We start from the raw sequence: 20594 nt of genomic DNA, 5'->3' as shown, positions 1-20594 counted from the left end.
TGGGGACTTGTCACGCTGAGCAAAGCAGTGGCAGCTTTCCATTTTATTTTAGTAGGGCTGTGCAGGCAGCACAAAACATGTTTGATCTGGTTAATATAAATTAAGCTGTGATAGGAAGAATGAAGATACTGCCCCGTGACTACCTCTACTTCCCGGAGCTGTGCAAGTCTCAGGACAAGCCTAGCAGGATGAAGCATTTTTATTTGGCTAAGACACATCCATCCCCCAAACATCAAATTTTCGAGAACAACCTCAGAAACTTCCATTTGATCATATCTAAAAAGCTGCCTCCCCCTCTCCAAGTTCCCCTTCTTCTCCTACCCTCACCCCTATAACAAAATGCATCTCCAAACATACAGCGAGTGCACCCTCGGGGCAGAATCGATGCAGCTGGCTTGCTATTCAATCACACCATGCTATTTGGTGGTTTTATTTTTATGACTCCATCAGAGTCCTTTGCTCCTCAGGGCAAATCTGTCCAAGAAGGAGTAGCCTATCCATCACCACCGTACACAACACCTGCAAGTGAGTGCTCCAAAGTAACTCCCCAAAATCATCAACACTCCTGCTAAGAGGGATTTCTACAACCCATTTTGGAGCCCTGCTCGCGCAGTTTGCCAAATCCCATGTTTTCTATGGCTTTGTGTGGAATTGACAAGTGGGCAAACGCCCATGCACCATGAGGTGCATCCTCAAACAAACACACTAGTGCATCTTCTGCAGTGTGAATGAGGAAAGGCAGAGATTCTGAACGGTGATGACAAAAATGTTTTAGTCTGTAAATTCAAATATAGGTTGCACAGGACTAGATCTGCCGCTTCCACAGGGGAGATCGTTTGCACTCCTCTCCCATCCATTTGTTCGCAGGCAGAGGGCAGAACTCCTTTCTTACCAAGGGTGCGATGTATCATGTATAGTGGTCTCCTCAAAAACACTCACAGCTGTTCTTGCATATGGCAGAGTGCTGCTGCCACACAGGAGTCATTTTGCAGCACGTGAGATGTGTACAGTAAGACAAAGGCTTCAAAGAAGAGAAACAATAGAAGGAACAGGTGATCTTGGTCCACTCTTACCTTTTGACTACACTAAGAGTCCCCAAATGCTTTTCAGGCTTTCCTGGTATTTCAGCAGTAGTTTAACATTAAATACCTTCTCTTTCTGGATGCTGTAGCTCCCTCATTTCTATGGTCCACGGCCCTAAGGTAAGATTTGAACTTTCAGCCACTATAACGTTAGCTCAATACATTTGTCTACTGCCACACATTCAGCTACAACATAAATGAAAGAAATAGTCTCCTCAGATCTTGCTTTTTTTTTTCCCCCTTTTATATTATTCCTTGTCTTAATTCATTAGGAAGGAGATGAAAGGAAGGGCCTGGAGCCTGTTCTCAGGCAGCACATAATGGAGACTGGCAACAGCGCTACCCTGACCAAGCCATATGATAAAAGCCCGCATTTCACGGAGTGCCCACTCCCCACCCTGACTCCTTCCCCACATGGAGTTTCAGCTCCTTCCTTCTGGCCTCACGTCAATACTTCACAGCGAAGAACTGGCCCTCTCCCTTCGCTACAGTCAGCAATTCAGCTCGGAAGGGAGCTAATACATGTTCCCTAAGTCTCAATGCCTGTCATTAGGCAACACAGAGACATGCTGCGGCAAAGATCCTGCATTTAGGAACAGCATTGGATCCACCTTACCTCCTCAGCATAGTCTGCGTAACATATACTTATGCAGGTGACAATGTCATTCATGCCTGCACACGCAAGCTTTGAGCTCTGCTCAAGGTCACTGAAAATGCATCAGAACTCAGGACACGCGCAATATATGCTTCACTTTTAACTACTTGCTGCCTGTGCCCCCGTGCCAGCTCCTCCCTTACACCCGCCAGCGGTTAAGAAACCCTAAGCAAGAAGAGGCAGCTGCAAAGAGAAGCACAGATGTATACATGTGCACATAAGCATGTAAAAGGGGAGAAGGACACCTGGCAACATGACAGTGTTCTGAAAGGTTTGGGGGCCGCTCTACAATCATCTTCCCACCTCTCGACTAGACTCTTCTGTCCTAAAGCAGCTGGTGAACAAGCAATTGCTGAGGATTTCTCCTCGGCGGGAGAGAGGCAGGGCCTCCAGCGCCACCTGAGCTCCGAGCAGATCTCCATCTGCGTGGCCAGACAGAGGGCTACCTCCCTGACGAGCCAGACAAACACCAACGTGATAGACCAGCACAGAGGCTATTAATACTCAGCACATTCTGTTTCCATCTCCCACTTGCTTCTAGAACTGGAACCACTTCAGGTCCAAGTTACAGAAAAGCAAAAAACAACCCCCCGTCCTCTCCCCCAGGAAGCAGGCGGTCCAAAATGTTGTGAATCATAATGAGGAGGTTAAGAGCCATAAATCACTGCAAAGAAAATATTTACAAAATACAAACTGTAACTAATAACTATATTTAAAAGGGGACTTGGGTGCCTTACAAAATCTGGGATACAGACTGGGCTCACTCCACTGCTTCTAGACCAGTCTCGGATCAAAAAAAACAAAACAAAACAAAAAAAAAACTTTGTTTGGATCAAGAGCTTGAGGAACTGTGTGGAGACAAGGACTGAAAGCTGTGACTGGCAGAAGGCAATCTTCCCACCGCAAAGGAGAGTGCAGACAACGTGGGAAGATCTCTGCAACTTCTAGTGAAGAACCCGCGTCAAAACAAGCAGTCACCCACCAGATATTCACTGAGCAGATTTGGTGGAAAAATGAGTGAAGAATTAGGCACTAGACACAAAACCCCTTTCCTGCCCCACCACACTCGACCAGAGTAGGACTGAGGTCCTACACATCCAAGAGCAAAGGGCATGGGAACTTCTGCTGCTTAAATGACACTTGTTTAGCAGACAAAAGACTGCGGGGCTAATAATCACCTTTCAATAGCAGTAAATATAATTTTAGAATCATATCCATGTGCTTGATTTTTCAGAGATGCCAGCAGTATTAAAAAAAAAAAATGGACTACACTACAGGCACAATTAACAACATGCCCAATACTTTGTATGCCAAAAACAAGACAAAAAAAATTGCTAAGGATGTACCAAATAACTTCTGCTAGGCTTTTAAACTATTTTCAATATAGTCAGATTAACTCAGGGCATATTTTTTCTGATTGTTAGTTACCTGTTTTCACACGTACTGAAGCTTCAGTCCTTTTGTGCACTTTCCTCATTAAATAAAGATATACCCCACCTGAAGTCAGAACACAAACCTAACACAGGAAAGCACATAGGAAGCTCTGCTACCTATCCTGCACAACGAAGATATCTCTGATGTGTCAGATAATATTTTCCATGCAGTGATGTTTAAAATTACTTTGTTTTTCTGAGCAGTATTTTTTAATAGGATTCTTTGGTGCCTTTTTTTTTTTTTTTTTAAAATGAATTGGTGAAATGAAGCCCCCTGAAAGGCCTGCTCTGCTGGTCACAATGGCAAACCCTTTGTGAGCAGTTCCAGCCCGTTCCTCACAAAACAGGGATGCCCCAACAAGGTGAAGGAGGCAGCAAGACTTTCCCCTGTAAGAACAGGGCAAACATTTGGTGATTTTTCTCCAGCAAACTGAGCCAGCTGATGTCTCAACTTCCAAAGCATCCTATGGACAAGAGTGCCAATGCTAAATTCTTCATTATATGGAAAAAAATAAGAAACAAACCCCTGTTTTTTTCATATGCAGCACCCGATTATTTCCTGCATACATCGTAAGCAAAAATGGGAAAGTCCCCTATTTTATTTCCCATACCATTCAATATTCTATGTACTTGTCATATGCCTTCATTCCTGTCAACTCTTTTCGTAAGTGACGATTTCATTTCTTCTCATAAAGAACCTGCTACATTCCTTTCATCACCACTATTATCCTTCCCTGTACTACTTCTAGATCTGCTATAACCTTTGAGAGATATGCAGAAGTACCACAGCTGTATACTCTAACATAATGATATTTGCTGATTTATTTCCTATTTCTCTTTCGAAATCATTTTTAAATCTGCCTCACTAGACACAAGTCTACAAGTGCTGACAATAATGTGCCTCATACTCAAAATAATAAAATAATCTGCCTCACACTCAAAGCAAATTCCTGATGTTAAATGTCAGAATTTGCTACCTCAAGACAGCAATTTCCAAGCTGAGGTGGCCAAATAATCAGCGGCTAGCTACTTACTTGAAGAAGCTCGTTCTTCCTCATGTCTTCCTGCTCAGCAGTATCAAAAGATAAGTGAGGATGTTCATTAAACATATTCTTCACCTGAAATACCTCACATGAGCAATTGCTTTAATTACTAAAGTGATGAAAAATAATTACAGAGGAAAATTCTGCAATCTCAGACTAGGCAAGAAACACCCAAGGGAAAGTCATCATTATAACATCATCCATGTGTTACAAAAGTCAGTTGAGGAACCCTGGTGCCATTGGCTCCCTTCTTTCCAAACCCTTGTTAGATGTATGGGGCACTGCCAAATGACCGAGCAGCTTCCCTGTCTTGCTTCTGAACATGATACACAGGGGTCCGCCACCACAGATGTGTCTCCTTTAAGAAATCAGAAAGTCAATATCCCTTTATGGTAGAGCAGATGAGTTAAATACGTTTCAGTATGGCACATCAAGAAGCCGAGAGACACGATGCTCTGTAATTAAATAATACTTTATATTGGTTCATGACAACGTAACACCAAGGCGACAGCACCTGCCATTTTCACGCAAAGTAATTTACATAAACTTATTCCTCTACTTCTATACCTCCAGCTGCATTTCATAATTTATACAGACACACAAATTCTTCCCTCTGACATTAACAAGAGAAATGAGTTGAATAATCAGCTCACAGTATTAAGTGCATTGCATTTACTATCAAGCAAGCTTTTTTAGTTCAGTGAATGATTAATCTTCCCTCCGCGGGTAGAGTACCAGGAGATGCAGAGAGCTGACAATTGCTCTCGGCTTCTGGCCATGCACTCCATACGCCTACCTTGCAACAACAGCATTTGCTGGATCCCTCCAAGAGCTGCTCTAATTCATTAACCCAGCAAAAGAATTGGACTGATTTCTGCCAGGTCAGTGAATTAAAGTGGCTCACGTAAGGAATGCCAGAGCCAGTAAATCGGAGTGGGAGTTTGCGCCTGAAGCCAGATCTCTCCTTTCTGACAGCAGTGAATCTTTAGATCAGCTCAGCTGCCAGAGGTACTGCAGCCTAATTAGCATCTCCACTTGCAGCTATCTGTGCTGGGTGTCTCCATTAGGGATAAGCGCACTAATGTAAATGAAGAAGGGGGAAGGGGGAAGAAAGCAGGCGACCCAGCCCCGTAAGAAATGAAATGCAGAGCGTCAACCGTTTTTAAGAGACAGGCTGCAACAGGCAGACCGAGTAGGCCAAATATGGTCCGGTACCTCAGTCTATTTTTAATCCAGGTCTTTCAGCTGTGCTTTGGGACAGTATCAAGAGAAAGGACAGATGCTTGGAGATGAGGACCGGGAGACCCACATGCCAGGCAAGAAACAAAGCCCCACAGATGAGGCTTGATCCTAAAATAAAAAAAGATTCCAAAATATTAAGCTGTTTGTATTACACCACCTATTGTGCCAATTTCTTTTCCATGCCCCTGCTCCGAGAGCTTCGAATGCTTTCCACTACACTCAGATCTCCAGAACCAAGCTCATCCTTAGCTGATGACACCAACCAGTTATTCCCCTTTGCTCAGGGTTTTTAGACTGTGTAGGAAGGCATGGACTTTGACTCTCCAAGTTTATTTTACTTAAGTTCACCGCTGATGTCTGACCTCAGGCTTCCAGACCACTGTCTATTAACTCAGACACCACCACTAATCTCAAATCATTCAATCTGACTTGCCTGACAAAATCTGCCAAGTTTCTATGAAAAGGTGCTCCCACCCAGTGTGTTAGGGACCCCATTACGGACCCCACTGAATTGCTGCATAACATCTTAGCAGCCAGATGAAAATCCTCTTTCCATGAGGGACCTTTAAGCCACCCCATATTCTCTGTTACTTTTGCAATTATCCTAAAGGCTACCAGCCTGAAAAGCAGGAAAGCCCCGCCATCTGAACACACCTTTCACTATCTTGCTCTGTCCTGCCAAATGGACCAAGCACAGGCCTTGTTCTTAAAAGCAAGGAGAGACCTTATCTGTCTGGCTGAAGGAATTTCTGAATCATCCCATGGGAGCACAGGCTTCAAGTCAGCAGCTAAAAAATCCACCGGCTGTTCAGTCTGGGGTATCGCCTTCACACAAATGACAGCAGCTGCGCTTGTCAGTCGCAATAATGGAAGGGAAGGATCATACATTGCCCGCAACGACTTTTTGCTCTATTAAAGTTAGCACTGTTGTTTGAGCAAGACACCAAAATGGTGAAAGAAAAAGATGCCTTAAAGCATAGCAGTCTAGTCCACGTGGACTGAACATGTATGTCAAACAAGTAATAACCAGGGTATGTAATGGACAAGATGCTTGACGTTAGCTGTAAATGTTCAAGGTGAAATAACCAACCTATTCTGCTGTATTTTAATAGCATGCTTTAGCTTGAGTAACTACTGAGCCTTCTTCCTTCCCCTAGTTCCTACATCATTAATCAGCATACTGAGAGGGGGAAAAGTTACAAGCAATTACATCCTAAGGCAGCCTACAGAATCAGAATAACTTCATACAGAAGGAGTCCTAGACAGAAAGATAAAGGGACTCAGAAGATCCAGGACCCTGTGCATGCGAAAGTCTGGCACGTGAAAGGCCCTTCGCTGAGGCACCTTCCCCCTCCCCCTGGATTTCTTCATGTGCCACCATCTGGGATCCTCTGGGTTTGATCAGTCCCAGCCATAGCAGCAGCAGCAATGTGCTCGTCTGCACCCTTACCCTTTCCCAGTTAGCTACAGGAGCCCAACTCTGCACGCTCAGCTCACGCATCTTTAACCGCATCAAATGGTCAGACCAGACGTGCCCACCTGTTTCCAACAGCCAGTACAAGCGTTATGCGTTATTCAGGCTGTTTCTCGGATAACCCCTGCCAGTCAGGCTCCCTCCGCAGCCTCCTGGCAACACCGCTGCCTCCCAGCAGTCTCCCAGCAACGCTCCCTCCCGCACAGATGGGCTCCCAGTCCCTCCTCGCAGGCTAGCCAGCCTCCCTGCACGCTATGGGCTCCTCGGAGCCGGCATTAGTTGATGAAACACAGAGCTCGGCCCTGCAGCGCCAGGGAGATGGCTCCTAATATGGAAAAGGAGCAGGAGGGTTGGCAAGAGCTTACATCCAAGGTCAAGGCTCGCATCATTTCCATTAAAAAGAAACGCTCTTAAGCTCTGGGCAAGGATGGGAACAGCAAAAATACATGGGGAAAGCCACTGCCCTGTTTTATTCCCCGTTTCCAGCTTTCCCATCCAACTGGCAGTGCTCAAGATAGCTGTTTGCTGGAGACGGGCAGCCCAGATCTTACGGGTTGGAACGACATCGGACAATCTGGTACTAAAATGATGACTTGCATTTCTGCACACTGCACCAGCTCTAAGTTTTATTTCCAGCCTGACCTCTTCTCATCTACATTTGTGTTTGCTGAGTAAGGCACCTGAAGTTCCTTTTATGCACTATCAATGTGCTTTACAGGGTTTGTACTCTTCTTCTTCAAGATGCTGAAGTTGTGGCGTTCCCAGGATGAACTCAAAGATATCTTGTCAAAGTCATAACCAGTGGTGTCAACCGTGCAGTCACTGTCCAGTGCAGAGGTGCACGCTGGGAACCATGCACACTCGAGCTGGCACTATCAGTTCTTCCAATCGTTGGCACTGAATTCAGTCGGTACTTACAGGGGGAAAAATAATCTCTACGAGCCAAACACCCAACTACAAGTAAAACTGAAAGCATTAACAGATTAAATCCGCCTGTGAGCACTGAAGGCTCTCGCCATAAGGCTCTTTATTAGGAAGTTAAGTCTTAACAAGTGGCTTAAGGGGTGGATAAAGCTTTTCCTGGGATAATCTGCCAGCATGTTGCCCAGTGCCCGTTCCAGGCCATGGGAAGAAGGAAGCAAAAAAATATAAGGTGAAAATCTTTGTTTGGCAAATGGGTGTCCAGTAGCTGAGAGGTCCTCTCCTACCTTTATCCCCTGAAGCTCCCTGCCATCTTCAGAAAGTCAAAGAAAAGTATTTTTCTACTCTGCTAGCTTCCTGAAAACAAAACCACATTGTGATTACACCTGCAATGCACGTGTTCACCCTAATCCTTTGTACTGTCGACCTTCCAGAATTTGCCTCCATCACATTCATTTGAACTGTTCACCAATTAGCACAAGGAAATTAACACTTTTGTAAAGGACTGTCTTCGGACAATGCCACCACAGTAGAAACACCATGATCCCAAGTACTACTGCTCTTTGTAGACCCTTCCCCCTCTATTTACGAGGGGAACATGTACAAGGGGAAAGACAGAAACGTAGTAATGGAAGGTCAGACGCTATGTTTTGTTTATAATTCTCTCCTTCTCAAGTCTACTGCTGATTTGCTGCATACTTAAGAAACAGTCAGCAATCTAATCAACGGCTGCTTTTTCCCAAAGCACTGTGCTGCTCTCCTGGCTCTGCACCCTTCTGCACTTACTGCAAGAGATCCGTTCTGCGTGCTGGCCGTGTTCGTGCTCTGCTCTCCATGTGGCTGCGTGCTTCCGTAGAGCGTCAGATTGTGCTCGCTGGTCTGGCCTGCATAGTCCTGAGTGTGTGGCACCCCATACTCTGTGGGAATCCCGTTCTGTGGGGGTGGCGGAAATGGGATTGTGGTGAATGGCTGCACCATTGCATCAGGAGTTGCTGCTGGCTCCTGGTTACCCTGAAGAAAGGGAAAAGGAGAAAACAGCTTTATACTATAAAAGATAGATCAAAATATTAGCCTGAGAAATGATACACACACGCGTCCATGTGAATATCCCACCCACCGCCACCATAATACTGCACAGTCTTCTATTATCTTCTCTGTCAAAAAGAGCATGCCTCGCTCCTCTGAGCCATGACACTGTTTTCTTAATCTTTTTTGGGCAACTTTCTTGCTAGCAGGTGGCATATGGAGAACAAATTATGGGGCTTGCAAATTGCATACCCCTGTAATCTCACACAAGGATTTACGCACAGTAAGGCATTATTCTGGAAGGGGGAAGAGGCACTGAAACATTGGAACGGAGAAGGAAACACAGGCAGAAGAACAGCATTCTTTAATATGCCTCGAAGTACCGTATCTGGGTCCACCTCCTCCAGCCTGACCCTCATGGCTCTGCTCACAAGCAAGCATATCGTGTGGTTCAGAGCACGCTCTTCTTTGTTGTGTTACAGTGAGAGAAAAGAAATACTCATTTAAAAACGGAACTGTGCAGTAGCCCCCTCCTTCGCTCTGGCAGCACTGAGTACAGAGCATGGGTGTTCAGGTACCAGCCGCTGGAATATCCCATTTGCTTTGTGCTGACTGTGCAGAAGACACTGAAGAGCTGTGGGACCTGAGCTGAAAACACAAGCCTGGAGCATGCTCACTCTCCCCCCAGTCCTAAGCATCACTACCATCACACAAGGCATTAATTACCCACTCCTCTCTCAGCTTAGGGTATCCCAGAGAGACCTCCTCGCTAGGACAGTGGACTTTTTAGCAGCTTTTAGCATTGCCTCAGATGTAGTTGACACCAACCAGATGACTCAGAAACAGATAGCTGACCATGCAAAAGATATCTCCAAAAGACAGTAAAAAACCTACCCCACCATGCCTGAAAACCACCCGAAGCAAACACGAAAGCATGCAGCCCTGCAGCCACTGCAGGGATCTCACCAAGGGGGGAGCAGGGAGCTGCACTGAGCCACCTGGGGCGAAGCAGAACAGCCTTGACATTGAAACCCAACCCTGAGAAGCCCAGGCTGCTACACCGTTCCTACTGCTTCCACCGCCGCAGCAGAAAAAAATCCACAGTAAAGATTTATGATAGGAGGGCTGTTTGATTTATGTGCGTGTCAACAGACTAATCCTGATTTTAAATTTTGGCTGCTGTTCCAGCCCTGGGTCCTCCCCCACAAAGCCCGGAGGTGCTCGAGCCTATTCTGACACCAGCATGCTTAAATCCATGGAGTAAAAGAGAAGCAGACCTTATCCTGCGGATAGGAAAGGCAGAGTGGGAATTACCAAGCAGCCTTTCAGCAGAGAGCATGCAAGGGCTGATGGACCTCCAGTGAAGCCGGACAAACCTTTCAGTCCCTTTATCAGCCTACCTGCAGCTTTCCCTTCTGGGCGAAGGAAACAATGATAAATGCAGCGCACCTCCAGCCAGCACCGGGTCATTTAGACACTGGCTGAATCCCAAATTTGCTCTGACATTAGTCTATCTGGTCTGCCTCCCCTGAGGGCCACGTGGCCACGCGCTCCCGCAGCTGGGGAGAAGGAGAGGGAAGGGCATTCAATACCACTTAGCAGAGCTGAGCTGCAGCCTTGGCCCGTGCCGAACAACGGACAGTTTCATTAACTAAAGTCCAGCTGCTGCAAAGCCTTGCTGCCTGCAGAAACACAAAACTCCGCAGCCTTATCTGAGAAAGAAAAATTCAGGCAAGCATGCCAGCCACGGCCAGCGCTCGGTTCCTTGCACGCACTCCCCCGAGCCGTTGCAGCCCTGTGTCGCGTGCTAGCAGCTCTGCAGAGGTTTTTCACACACCGAGCACATTTTCTGAAAGCAGGACAGGGTTTTTTTCCCCCCCCTCAAAAGGAAGGCAGCTCCACCAGCCCTCCACTTCTGCTCACTCCTTTGCCATTCTCAGCTTCAAAGCAGGGAGCTTCTGACTCAACCTAAACCATCGAGATCTGCAGGGCGAGTTTTACAAACGGCAAGGAGGAGAGGCTGAACAACGGCTGTCCCACTGCAAACCAGGTATCAGCAACCCCATCGCTCACCTATTCGGAGTATTTATCCCCTGTTATGACAGCTCCCCTCTGTCTGCATGCTGCCTCTTTTCAAGCTCTTTTGCTTACAGCATTTCATTATATCCAATTGTCTGTGCGCTTCCAATACAGCCCATGTTGTCTGCCCATTTCTTGTGTTTAAAATAGAGGCTAAATATGAAACAGATTTGGGTTTTTTTAGATTTCAAAAATTGGTAGGGTAAACCCAGGAAAGATGCAGTAGCAGAAATTATTTCCAATTTTCTTAGAACAACCTAGATTTACAAGCCGGTAGTACCCCGGATAGGAGGAAGAGAATGCTAATTAGCCACAAACAAAATCTATTCTGCCATCCTCTCAACGGTGCAGGGCTGCTCCCCAAAGGACATACTCCAGCATTTTGTTTGATCTCACTCAGACTACTTAAAATACCAGCCCATAAACCTTATATAATCTTATTTTCAATGTTTTTACCCCACAGTTAATACTGTTCCTTCCAGTTTAAACACATTTCAATCTTTTAAATATTTTCTCTCTCTTCTTTAATTATCTACAAGTGTTTGAAGGACAAAAAATGCTCACTCTCTCTTCTGTCGCTTGTGGTGTATTGATAATACATACTTATTTTGAGCTTAATCACACCTCGCAAGCCAAAATATCCTGGTAACTTTATTTATTACTTCTCTCTGACCTTCCTAAGATTTTCAAATAAGGGATTTCTGGTACAGAATGAAGTGTTTTTAATATCATTGTGACTTCCCTTTCTTTTTTTCCCCCTAATCGCACTAACATGCAAAAATCCTATCTTTTATTACAAATGCATCCTTAATTTAATGTCTCAGGTTATCTGTAGATCTATCACCATTATGCTTGTCCAGGTTTCATCATCCCATGGAGTATTTGTATCTCAAATTATTTTTCTCTTGATATGATTATGTACACGTTTCCCGTCTGAATTTTTTTTTTGTAATTTTAATTTCCTTTGATGCTTTAGAATTACTTTTCTTCTGTTTCCACTAGTGTCTACAGAAAAGGACTCCTGATGAGATCTTTGCAGGTTTCACGATATACTGATATCCTCCAAACCCAGAGGAGATTCTACCTCTTCTGTTATGCTACCAAGTTTCAACATTTACACAATACTTCATATTTTCAAGAACTAACACAGCAAAAAAAAAAAATCCCATTTATCTTCAAATATAGAGCCTGAACTTCCTTCCCTGCTTCCAATCCACCAGGGAAAATCCTACAGTCAGAGGCGTTGCTTTTCCCACCTCTCAGGAGGTACAAAGAACATGGAGAAACCCTCAAACTTCCTGGTGAAGGTACGTACATAGGAGCAGAGACTCAGCTGAAAGTATTTTGTCTATCCAATCTTGACAACATCCTCACTGCATTGCCAGTCCTGCCTGTTTTAGCTCATGAAATTCTCTTAAACATTGACTGAAATGCAACAACAGACCAAGATGGATATGTCCATGAGTAGTCACCATCCCCAAACACACACAAGGATGCCATCACAGGACTAGAAAAGCCCTACAAAAACTATTGCTGTCTTCAGTGTGTGTGATGGCATGAAATAAATCTTAACTAATATTCAGGAGCACATAGACATTCTCTCAGCCACAATGCGGGGTGGCTGGCAGTCTCCAGGAGGGGAGCTTGAGAGACGTTTGGCTGCAGGAGTAGTTTTGGCAGTTCCAGGTTAACCGATTGCCTCCACGAGTTTGTGCATTGACCCACGCTAGCTGTCATTCCATGCTCACCAAACTGGAAAAGGCTGTTCAGTGCAACTGGAACTCAGTGTAATTAACACACGCTCCTTAAAAAAAGGAAAAAACTTCAGTACAATATACAGTAACCTATAGTTCAAAAAAACCCAGCAATTCCTATGTTTTCTATTGCTGTTGCTCTGCTCCCACAGAAATCACTCATCCACATCAGGTAGGAATTCAGAGCAGCTCCCCTCTTGCAAAATGTTGACATCTGATTCGTCAGCACCCAAGCCCGTAGAGCACAAGAGCGTTTCAGGATACCCATCCAGGCTCCCCTTTCAGGCCCCTGTTCTCAGCCCTACAAAGGTCTAGCCACATCCTCGCAGGTGCCAACTTCCTTTCTTAGGTCAGGGTTTTGCCTACACAGCTCAGTACAAACCCTCCCACATTTTGTTTAAAAAACAAATTAGCTAAACCAGTGAAAAATCCCTAATGTGGACACATTTATAAGAGTTTATGCAGCTTTAACTTAATTAACAAACTTTGTAGCTCCAAGCTAAGTGGAGGAACGATAAGTGACCACACACAGCAGCACCTTGCAGAAGGGTGGGAGCTGGGGACGATGTCTCAACGAGGAGCAAAGAAGTTCAGCAAATGCGACACAGGATGAATTCTTTCAGTAGACAGCAGGTGGTGATCCAAGATCACAGCACTGGAGCACCAAGAGCAAACACCAGAAATGCACACAAAGGCCTCCTACTTCCATAAAACTGCCAAAGATCAGTCTATTTTGTGAACGGCTGGTTTTGTTTTGCTCATTAAAGAAACGGGTGTAATTATAGGGATATGAAAGGAGCCTTATAGCAATGCAGCTTCAGATCCCTTCTGTATTGGTACACCATAATATGCATAGATATTAAAGATAACCAACCAAATAAAAATTACAATTCTAGTAAAGCTAAACTGGTACAACTTCTGTATAGACATTTCTGATGCAAACTGCCACGAGGTAAACGGTCTGTGCTGTCCGTAACCTTACCGCGAGTCATAAGCATCAGAGAAAGTTGCAGAAAAATGCTACAGCATGTAAACATCAAATAATCTCTTAAATATGCCTTTTAACTCTGGTAACTCCCAAATCATTGGGACAGATGCAAGTATATGCGTATTAGTGGCATGGGGTTTGTAATAGGTATGCCTTCGCTGAACTCATTTTATAAAATCTGGAAGCAACTTACTTGCAGCTAACGGAAGGCAATTAACCTGTTTGTGAAGACCAGTGTGTTCCAGGCTACGACTGTTTGCTCTCTCCGTGAACCTAATCCCTTTCGTAAACAGCAAAAATGTTTGTAGCTCCGATCTGTAGAGCCTGGCGCAACTGTTCAACCTGGAGCCGCTGCCCGCCCTCAGCTCTCCTCATGAAAGGGATCCTTGTGAGTGAGGGGGATGCGGGGACCGCGCCGTCCCTCCTCCGACCCAGGTCACAGCCTCCTGCCGGGGAGGCAAACGTGACACACTGCTCCCGCAGAAGAGGCCAAGCACTGCTCTTCAGCTGCACGCAGACAAGAGAGGAAGGGCCTACCACACAACCCTGCTGCTGCAGAAGTGAGAGAATAATAATAATAAAGAACACAGGCAGGGTTTTTCTTTCCCCCCTTCTCACATCTGAGCACAAATTAAGGTTGCTGTAGCAGGCTCCCCTTCCCAGCCCCTTCTGACACAGCCTCCTCTCCCAGGAGCCCTGGTGGGACTCGCTCTCCAGAGGGGCTCTGGCTGGACCTGCTGCCGTCCCACCTCCAGCTGTGCACTCCTGCCCTCTCTCCCCTGCCAGCCACAGCGCTCCGTCCGCCCTCCGCTGAGCCATTTCAGCACATATCCCAGGGAAAAAAAGACTACTCGCTTTTTATTGTCAGGTTAGTTTTGTTCCCAGTTAAGAGTGCTGAAACAGCTTGGCAAGGAGTTGGAGGAGAACCGGAGCCAGAAAGGAGAGGGGGTGGAGAAGCTGGAGAGGGAAGGGCCACGGGCACCAGCACTTGGATGAGCTCAGGCTGCCGGGGAGCCACAGTCTCCAGCACACATTAACCCTCTCCCCAGGCAATCCCACAATTTGCCCGCTGATAACAAACGTATTAGCAAGCAATTTCTTCTCAAATGGAATGGATACAAAGCAGCGTGAGGGATGCTCCAAGACCCACCAGGAACTTGAGCATTATCCCTTCCAGAAAACCATAGGCTGGGGCATTACACCACAGGTAAACCCCAACCTACGCTGGTAGCTCTCACAGCACATGGAACCTAAGCCTTGATTTTAAAAACTGTGCTTTTACTCTTTAGGGTCATGAAGAAACTCAAACGCAAGCCAAAGTGATGTAGAGGATGATGAAGCAATGGCTTTCCAACTCCCCGGTCATGCCAAAAAAGTGACTTGGCCACGCGAACCCTGCAGGTGCCCACGAACATTGTACAAGCTCTTTACCCTAAAACACAATAACAACACTTTCTCCGTCATGGCCATTTCATTATGGATTAGTTTCTAAATGGGAAGAGTGGGTATAATGCCTACGGAAAGGAAGTTTGGAGATGAAAAGGACATACAAAGGATATAACCATCTTGTATTCTTCATCTTTGTACAAACATGTTCCTGGATTCAGAGTGGTACATGACCCTAACCTGACACCCACAGTCCACACTACAAAGGCATTTCTGTTACTCCAGAGAGCAAGACTAGCATGCCTGTCTGTCTGTCAACCCAGACTGATAAAATCAACGCTCTTTTTCTTGATGTGGGTTGATCATAAAATCATCTTGAAGAAGATCACAGTACCTTGATCTTCATTTGATCTATGACATATTGGGGTAACAGAAAAGGATGACGGGTTTTGATTCTATTACCATGGGCACAAGAGCAATTCCTCCTGAATCATCCCAAAAGCAGTGCTCTACCTATAGGTAGTTTTGCAAAAGTTTAGTGGAGTTTTATGCTAGTTTTGTTAAAACAGAGGAAAGTTTATATGTATGCATTCTTTTTTTGAATTTAAATCAGATGTAATAATTTTAGGAAACGCTTTTTGCATTGGGTTAACTTAAGCCTAAATAACCTAATCATCCACCAGGGGGGAAAAAGAAGGAAAAAAAAAAAAAAAAAAAAAAAGATGCCTGCACTCAAGCTTGCACCTAGCTAACCATTTAAAGGCATGTTTTCTTCAACTTCTTGGTGCAAGTTTGCACTAGATTATCTAATCTTGCCCTTCCTTCTCCTAGATATGTAAAGCAAGGGAAGAACAAGTTATCTTCCAATATACACTCCATCATTCCAGGCCACCAAAAACTGTTCTGTAAAATAAAACAGCTGGCCTTTTTTTTTTTTTTTTTAAATGCACTTAAGAACTTTACGGAGAAGTAGTTCAAGCCCCTCTTTTGTACGAAAAGGATGAAAGAAAATTATAGTCTTATCTTACTCTTATACACAGGAAGCACTAACTCATCCCCATGCTGTCATTATTTCCAGTAATGGTCAACTTTTGCTCTATCCCAATGCACGAACGCAGGCTCTCAGTGCTGAATGCGTACACACTTAATTAAGAAGCTCCTGGGCAACCTGCAAAGAGGCTTCCTGTTGGATATAGCCAAAGCTTTAGAGTTACGCAACATTAATAAGACTCAGAGCCATCTTTCTTCTACTTACCAGCCTGAAACATACCTTTCAGATTTTAAAAAAGCACTGATTTTCTGCTCCTGAAATCTACATTATTCCCCCTTCCAAAAAAAATAGTTAAATGTTACTGGCACAAAGGTGTCCCACCAAACGCTTTCAATCAATTCATGCTCTCTGGGGTTGATTAGAAAGAGAGAATTGTGCTTCAAAAGCCGACATCGAGGTCTCAACATCTGTTTCCATTCCATGTTAGGACTGAAACTACCTCTGAGAATTATTGGGGAGAAGGGGGTGGGGGTGTGGAACAAAGGAAAAAGTCACCAGGATGGATACGTCCTCAGCAGCAAAGCCAGCAAGTAAGAGAAAGGCTCAGGCTCCATTTTTTGTTCCAGATCAGTCCTTTAGCAACTACCCTAGCTGTGTTCTTCCCACTTCTGCAATACTCCAAGTGAGTATTTTCCACTTCACATTCATAGTCAAACGCTCTTGGGAAAAAAGATTTCCATAAGACAACTAGCTTTCAACAAATCATTACCAAAATAAAGTCTCAAAATATTACAAATCTATTCATACGTTAATTCAGCAGGCACCCAGAGTGGCAGAAGCATCTCCCACACACGTGAAATTACTTTACTGTAGGGCAAAGAGGGTTAAGTTTCTTCTTTTGGACCAGAATTCAAATGAATCATAGCTAAGAAACAGTGTGCTACAGATGTGTCACGTACATTTAATCCAAGCTAACTGCGATTAGCTTTTCAGCAGATTAGCAAACCGATCACACTCACAGTTGCATGATTGCAGATTCTCACGCAGGGAGGCAGCAGGAACCGGAGGCCGGTGGTGGGGAAAGAGTGTGGTAACTGCTCTTTCAGGAGTGGCCCATGGTTGCATCGGGGCACCTGGACACTCACGGACACGACTCTAAGATGGCACAGAGGACCTGCCTGTGTCAGTTTTCTGCCTTACTCCTGACCGTGAACTAGTGGTTCCTGGTGCTGCTCAGTAAAAGAAGGGCTGCAGAACATGGAAATCTAACAGGCAAGAAAATCCCACCTGGTCCTGTGGTAACTCTTGACCAGGCTGTCAGCGTAGCGTCACAGCTACTGTCACCTCAGCTAATTCTGCAATCAGATTGCTCACTTCAGACAGCTTTGTTTCAAGGAAGATGGTAGCTCTCCAGGTGACGTCGTATTTCTAAAAACCAGTATCTGCTTCTCCAACCCCAGTCAGGCACCTGAGCTGGACTGATAAGCAATTTTTCATCTCACATCCCTGCTCTGCGAATGGACTATCGCCCCATATCTGCAAGCACATCACCAAATCTCAGCAAGTGTGGAGAATTATTCCTGCAACCTCAAAAATTCAAACTGCTTTCCTGAATGTTTAAATCCTCACGAAGCTCATTCAGTCCCTTAGAAAGATTTGTATCTACTTTAGTCACAGGAATTTTTCAAAGCCCTTACTATGTGACGCAGCTATCTGTAATAGACTCTTCCAGATCTCTCTATATATCCAGCGCTCTTCTAGCAAGGATTTTGAAGATCACTTTTGGCATCAGGCTTCCCTGTCCCCCTCTCCTCTGCTGTGAGGGGAATGAGCTGAAGGCGGTACTGTGCTGTGTGGAGGTGCTGCTCGGAGCTGACTTGGCTCCCGGAGGATGGACAAACCTCAAAGCCCGTCAGGCAGCTTCACTTACACAGCACTTACACAGGCCCCTTCAATTCCCCCGATTTCAATGGCCAGCAGGAAAGTCCTCCTGCCGGCCTGCACTAATTCCAGCACCTCACAGGGAAAAGCAGCCCTGCCTCCGCTGGCAGCGCAGGAGGAGGAGGAAGGGAGAAAGCACCGAGGAGGGGAGAGCACATCTGGAATCAATTGGAGAGCGCTGAATGCCTCGGAAAGAACTGCAGAGCTGGCAGAAACCATAGCGAGGAGCCGCGCGTTCGGACGTGACTATGGAGCAAAGGTGGGGGACGAGACGTATACAGCATACTTAAACACAAAACCAGAGCTCCTCTTGGGGCTCTTTTTTTTAATGCAAGCAGCTAAGCATCTCAGCCCTGTCACATTTTCACTGCCACTGGCCTGTCGTGGGTAGGTCAGAATTCAGTACAGAAGACAGGGGATGAGAGGTGCGTAGCCCCAGCTGAGGCAAACAGGACTCATCTGTGACTCGAGGGCCAGGACTCAGTAACACAGCAACAATATTATATCAAGCTGCTCTCGGGGTGCGAAGCAGAGGAAATCTGTGACTGACTTGGCACATGCTCGAGAACAGAAATTTGGCGGTTTAAAAACACAGATTTCTTCCCACAGTTACTTTCCATTCCAGCAATGCATTCTCCTATCTTCTGCTACTCATTTGTTCCAAGAGGAGTTTTCCATTTTCAAGGAAGCCTCCACTATGTGTCCTGGAAAGCAAAGCTTCTGGAAAGGAGAAGGTCACAGAGAAGCACCTCACCAGTGCAGCAGCCTGGTACAAAGAGTGACTACAGTTGTTCAGATATATTACCAACAAGCAGGGCGCGGGAAGCATTGCTACTTTGGTATGTAGCCTCGGCCGGATGAAAAATAAGATACATGCTTCCACATACGAATTTTAAAAAGGGAATTAAAAAACTCAAAAGGGAACACGAAAGAGCCACAAAAGTGACCACAAGATTGGAAAAAGCCATGTGGCTGTAAACTGAAAAACTTGAAAAGACCAATCTATTTTGCTTATAATTTAAAAAAAAAAATTAAGTGGCAACTGATTATTTTGTGAAAGTATATTAATGGGGGGCGGGAAGTAGGCACTAATAATATTTAATCTAATGAACAAAGGCATCAAGAAAACCAATAGCCAGAAGCTGAGTCTGATAAATTCAGCTCTGGTAAAAGACACCATCTTATTTTGTTTACTGATTTCTAAATGACAGTCATTAAGTCAGTCGGTGAGAAGGACTCAGTCCTTTCCATCTCTTCATGCCTTCGTGCTGAAAACATTATGTCATTCAAAACAGGTTCCTGAGAGAGACGAAATGGCCTACAACACACACACAGCCAGAAGAGACGATCTAAAGCCAGATCTATAGGACAATATTCTGGAAAGCTAAGAAGAGCTAGTGGAACTCGATGCACATAAATTAAAGCAGATTAAACTAAGCAGCAGACACATTTATAAGTAAAATTACTTCACCTTATGGAGAGGAACAAGCTATTGAGAAGCATAGGTGCAGTTTCATGTACTACCTAATATGATAAACTACCAACTGGCCTCGGAAGCAGTGGCTCTGTTTCTCTCCCTGGCTGTTGCGAGATCTAGTCATGCCATGGCCATAGCCAGAAAATTAATCCAAACAATAGTCGTCTGTTTGGTCATAAACTGAACTGTCTCGCTTTATATCTGCCTAAGCACGATGCCCAAAGCGATGAGAAGGCTGAACATATGGCCAGGGCAGAGAGACGAGGGGGACTATTCTTCTCACAGCAGCCCACAGTTACGCTACATTAAGCGCAACTTGAAAATGCACCTGAAAGCCACTTCATCCCAGAACAAGAGGTTACACGGACATTTAGCATATGTTGTTGCCACTACCTGCTTCGCTTACGCTTAACTTTTAGAGTGTCCCCATGTAAGCCAGCATAAAGGTGGTTTATACACAGTGAATTTGTCACGTATCTCAGGAAAGATTTCCCCTTTGTTATAAAAATCCTTTTAAAGCCTCTCTTTCCCCCAGGCCTTCCAGCTAACGTATGTTTACCAAATTCCTGCTGTAACCACGAACCAGGACACAGGTCCCCTACACAGACCACCTGCACGGCTCAAAGGTGAAGCTCGAGGTCAGCAGTGCATTTGACCATCTTTCAGATGGCTCCTCCTGGGCTGGGTGTCATTAATGCAGCTCTTGCAGCCCCTGTGCTCAGCAGCATGTTTGGAAGCATGCTGCTCTCCCTTGTCACCACTGCATCAACGCCTTGGTCACATAAAACATGCGTGGGTTTAACGACAGCAATATACCAAATATTCACATTAAACTATTGCATATTACTGGTAGTCCCACTTTTAAACTGCTCTATTCTACTGAAGCTAAATCGATAAACCTTAAAAGCTAAATTGATATAAGAGCATCTCATTTTAGCGGCACGCCTGACAGCATCTGCAGCTCCATTAATACGTTGCTGCATGAGTTCTCATGAAATTTACCCCTCCATAATTCCCAGCAGACCTCCACCTTCCACAGCCAAGTGCATTAAAGGTCCTTTTTTTCCCCCCCTCGCTCTGTCTGCTCACACCTACAGAAAGA

General features: G+C 45.1%; 1 protein-coding gene across 3 annotated transcripts in view; it reads right to left on the bottom strand.

The window, feature by feature from the left end:
* Nucleotides 1-20594, bottom strand: part of RBFOX2 (RNA binding fox-1 homolog 2) — a 168831-nt gene that overhangs the window by 46887 nt on the left and 101350 nt on the right. For all 3 annotated transcript variants that reach the window (XM_075156431.1, XM_075156440.1, XM_075156449.1), the window contains one exon: nucleotides 8637-8861. In XM_075156431.1, coding sequence (XP_075012532.1) covers nucleotides 8637-8861 — 225 coding nt within the window. The remainder of the gene's footprint in view (nucleotides 1-8636; nucleotides 8862-20594) is intronic.

The sequence above is a fragment of the Calonectris borealis genome, chromosome 1 (genome assembly GCF_964195595.1).
Source record: "Calonectris borealis chromosome 1, bCalBor7.hap1.2, whole genome shotgun sequence".
NCBI classification, from domain to species: Eukaryota; Metazoa; Chordata; class Aves; order Procellariiformes; family Procellariidae; genus Calonectris; species Calonectris borealis.
Note: the sequence above shows the minus strand (reverse complement) of the source record. Positions and strands in the feature narration are given on the sequence as shown.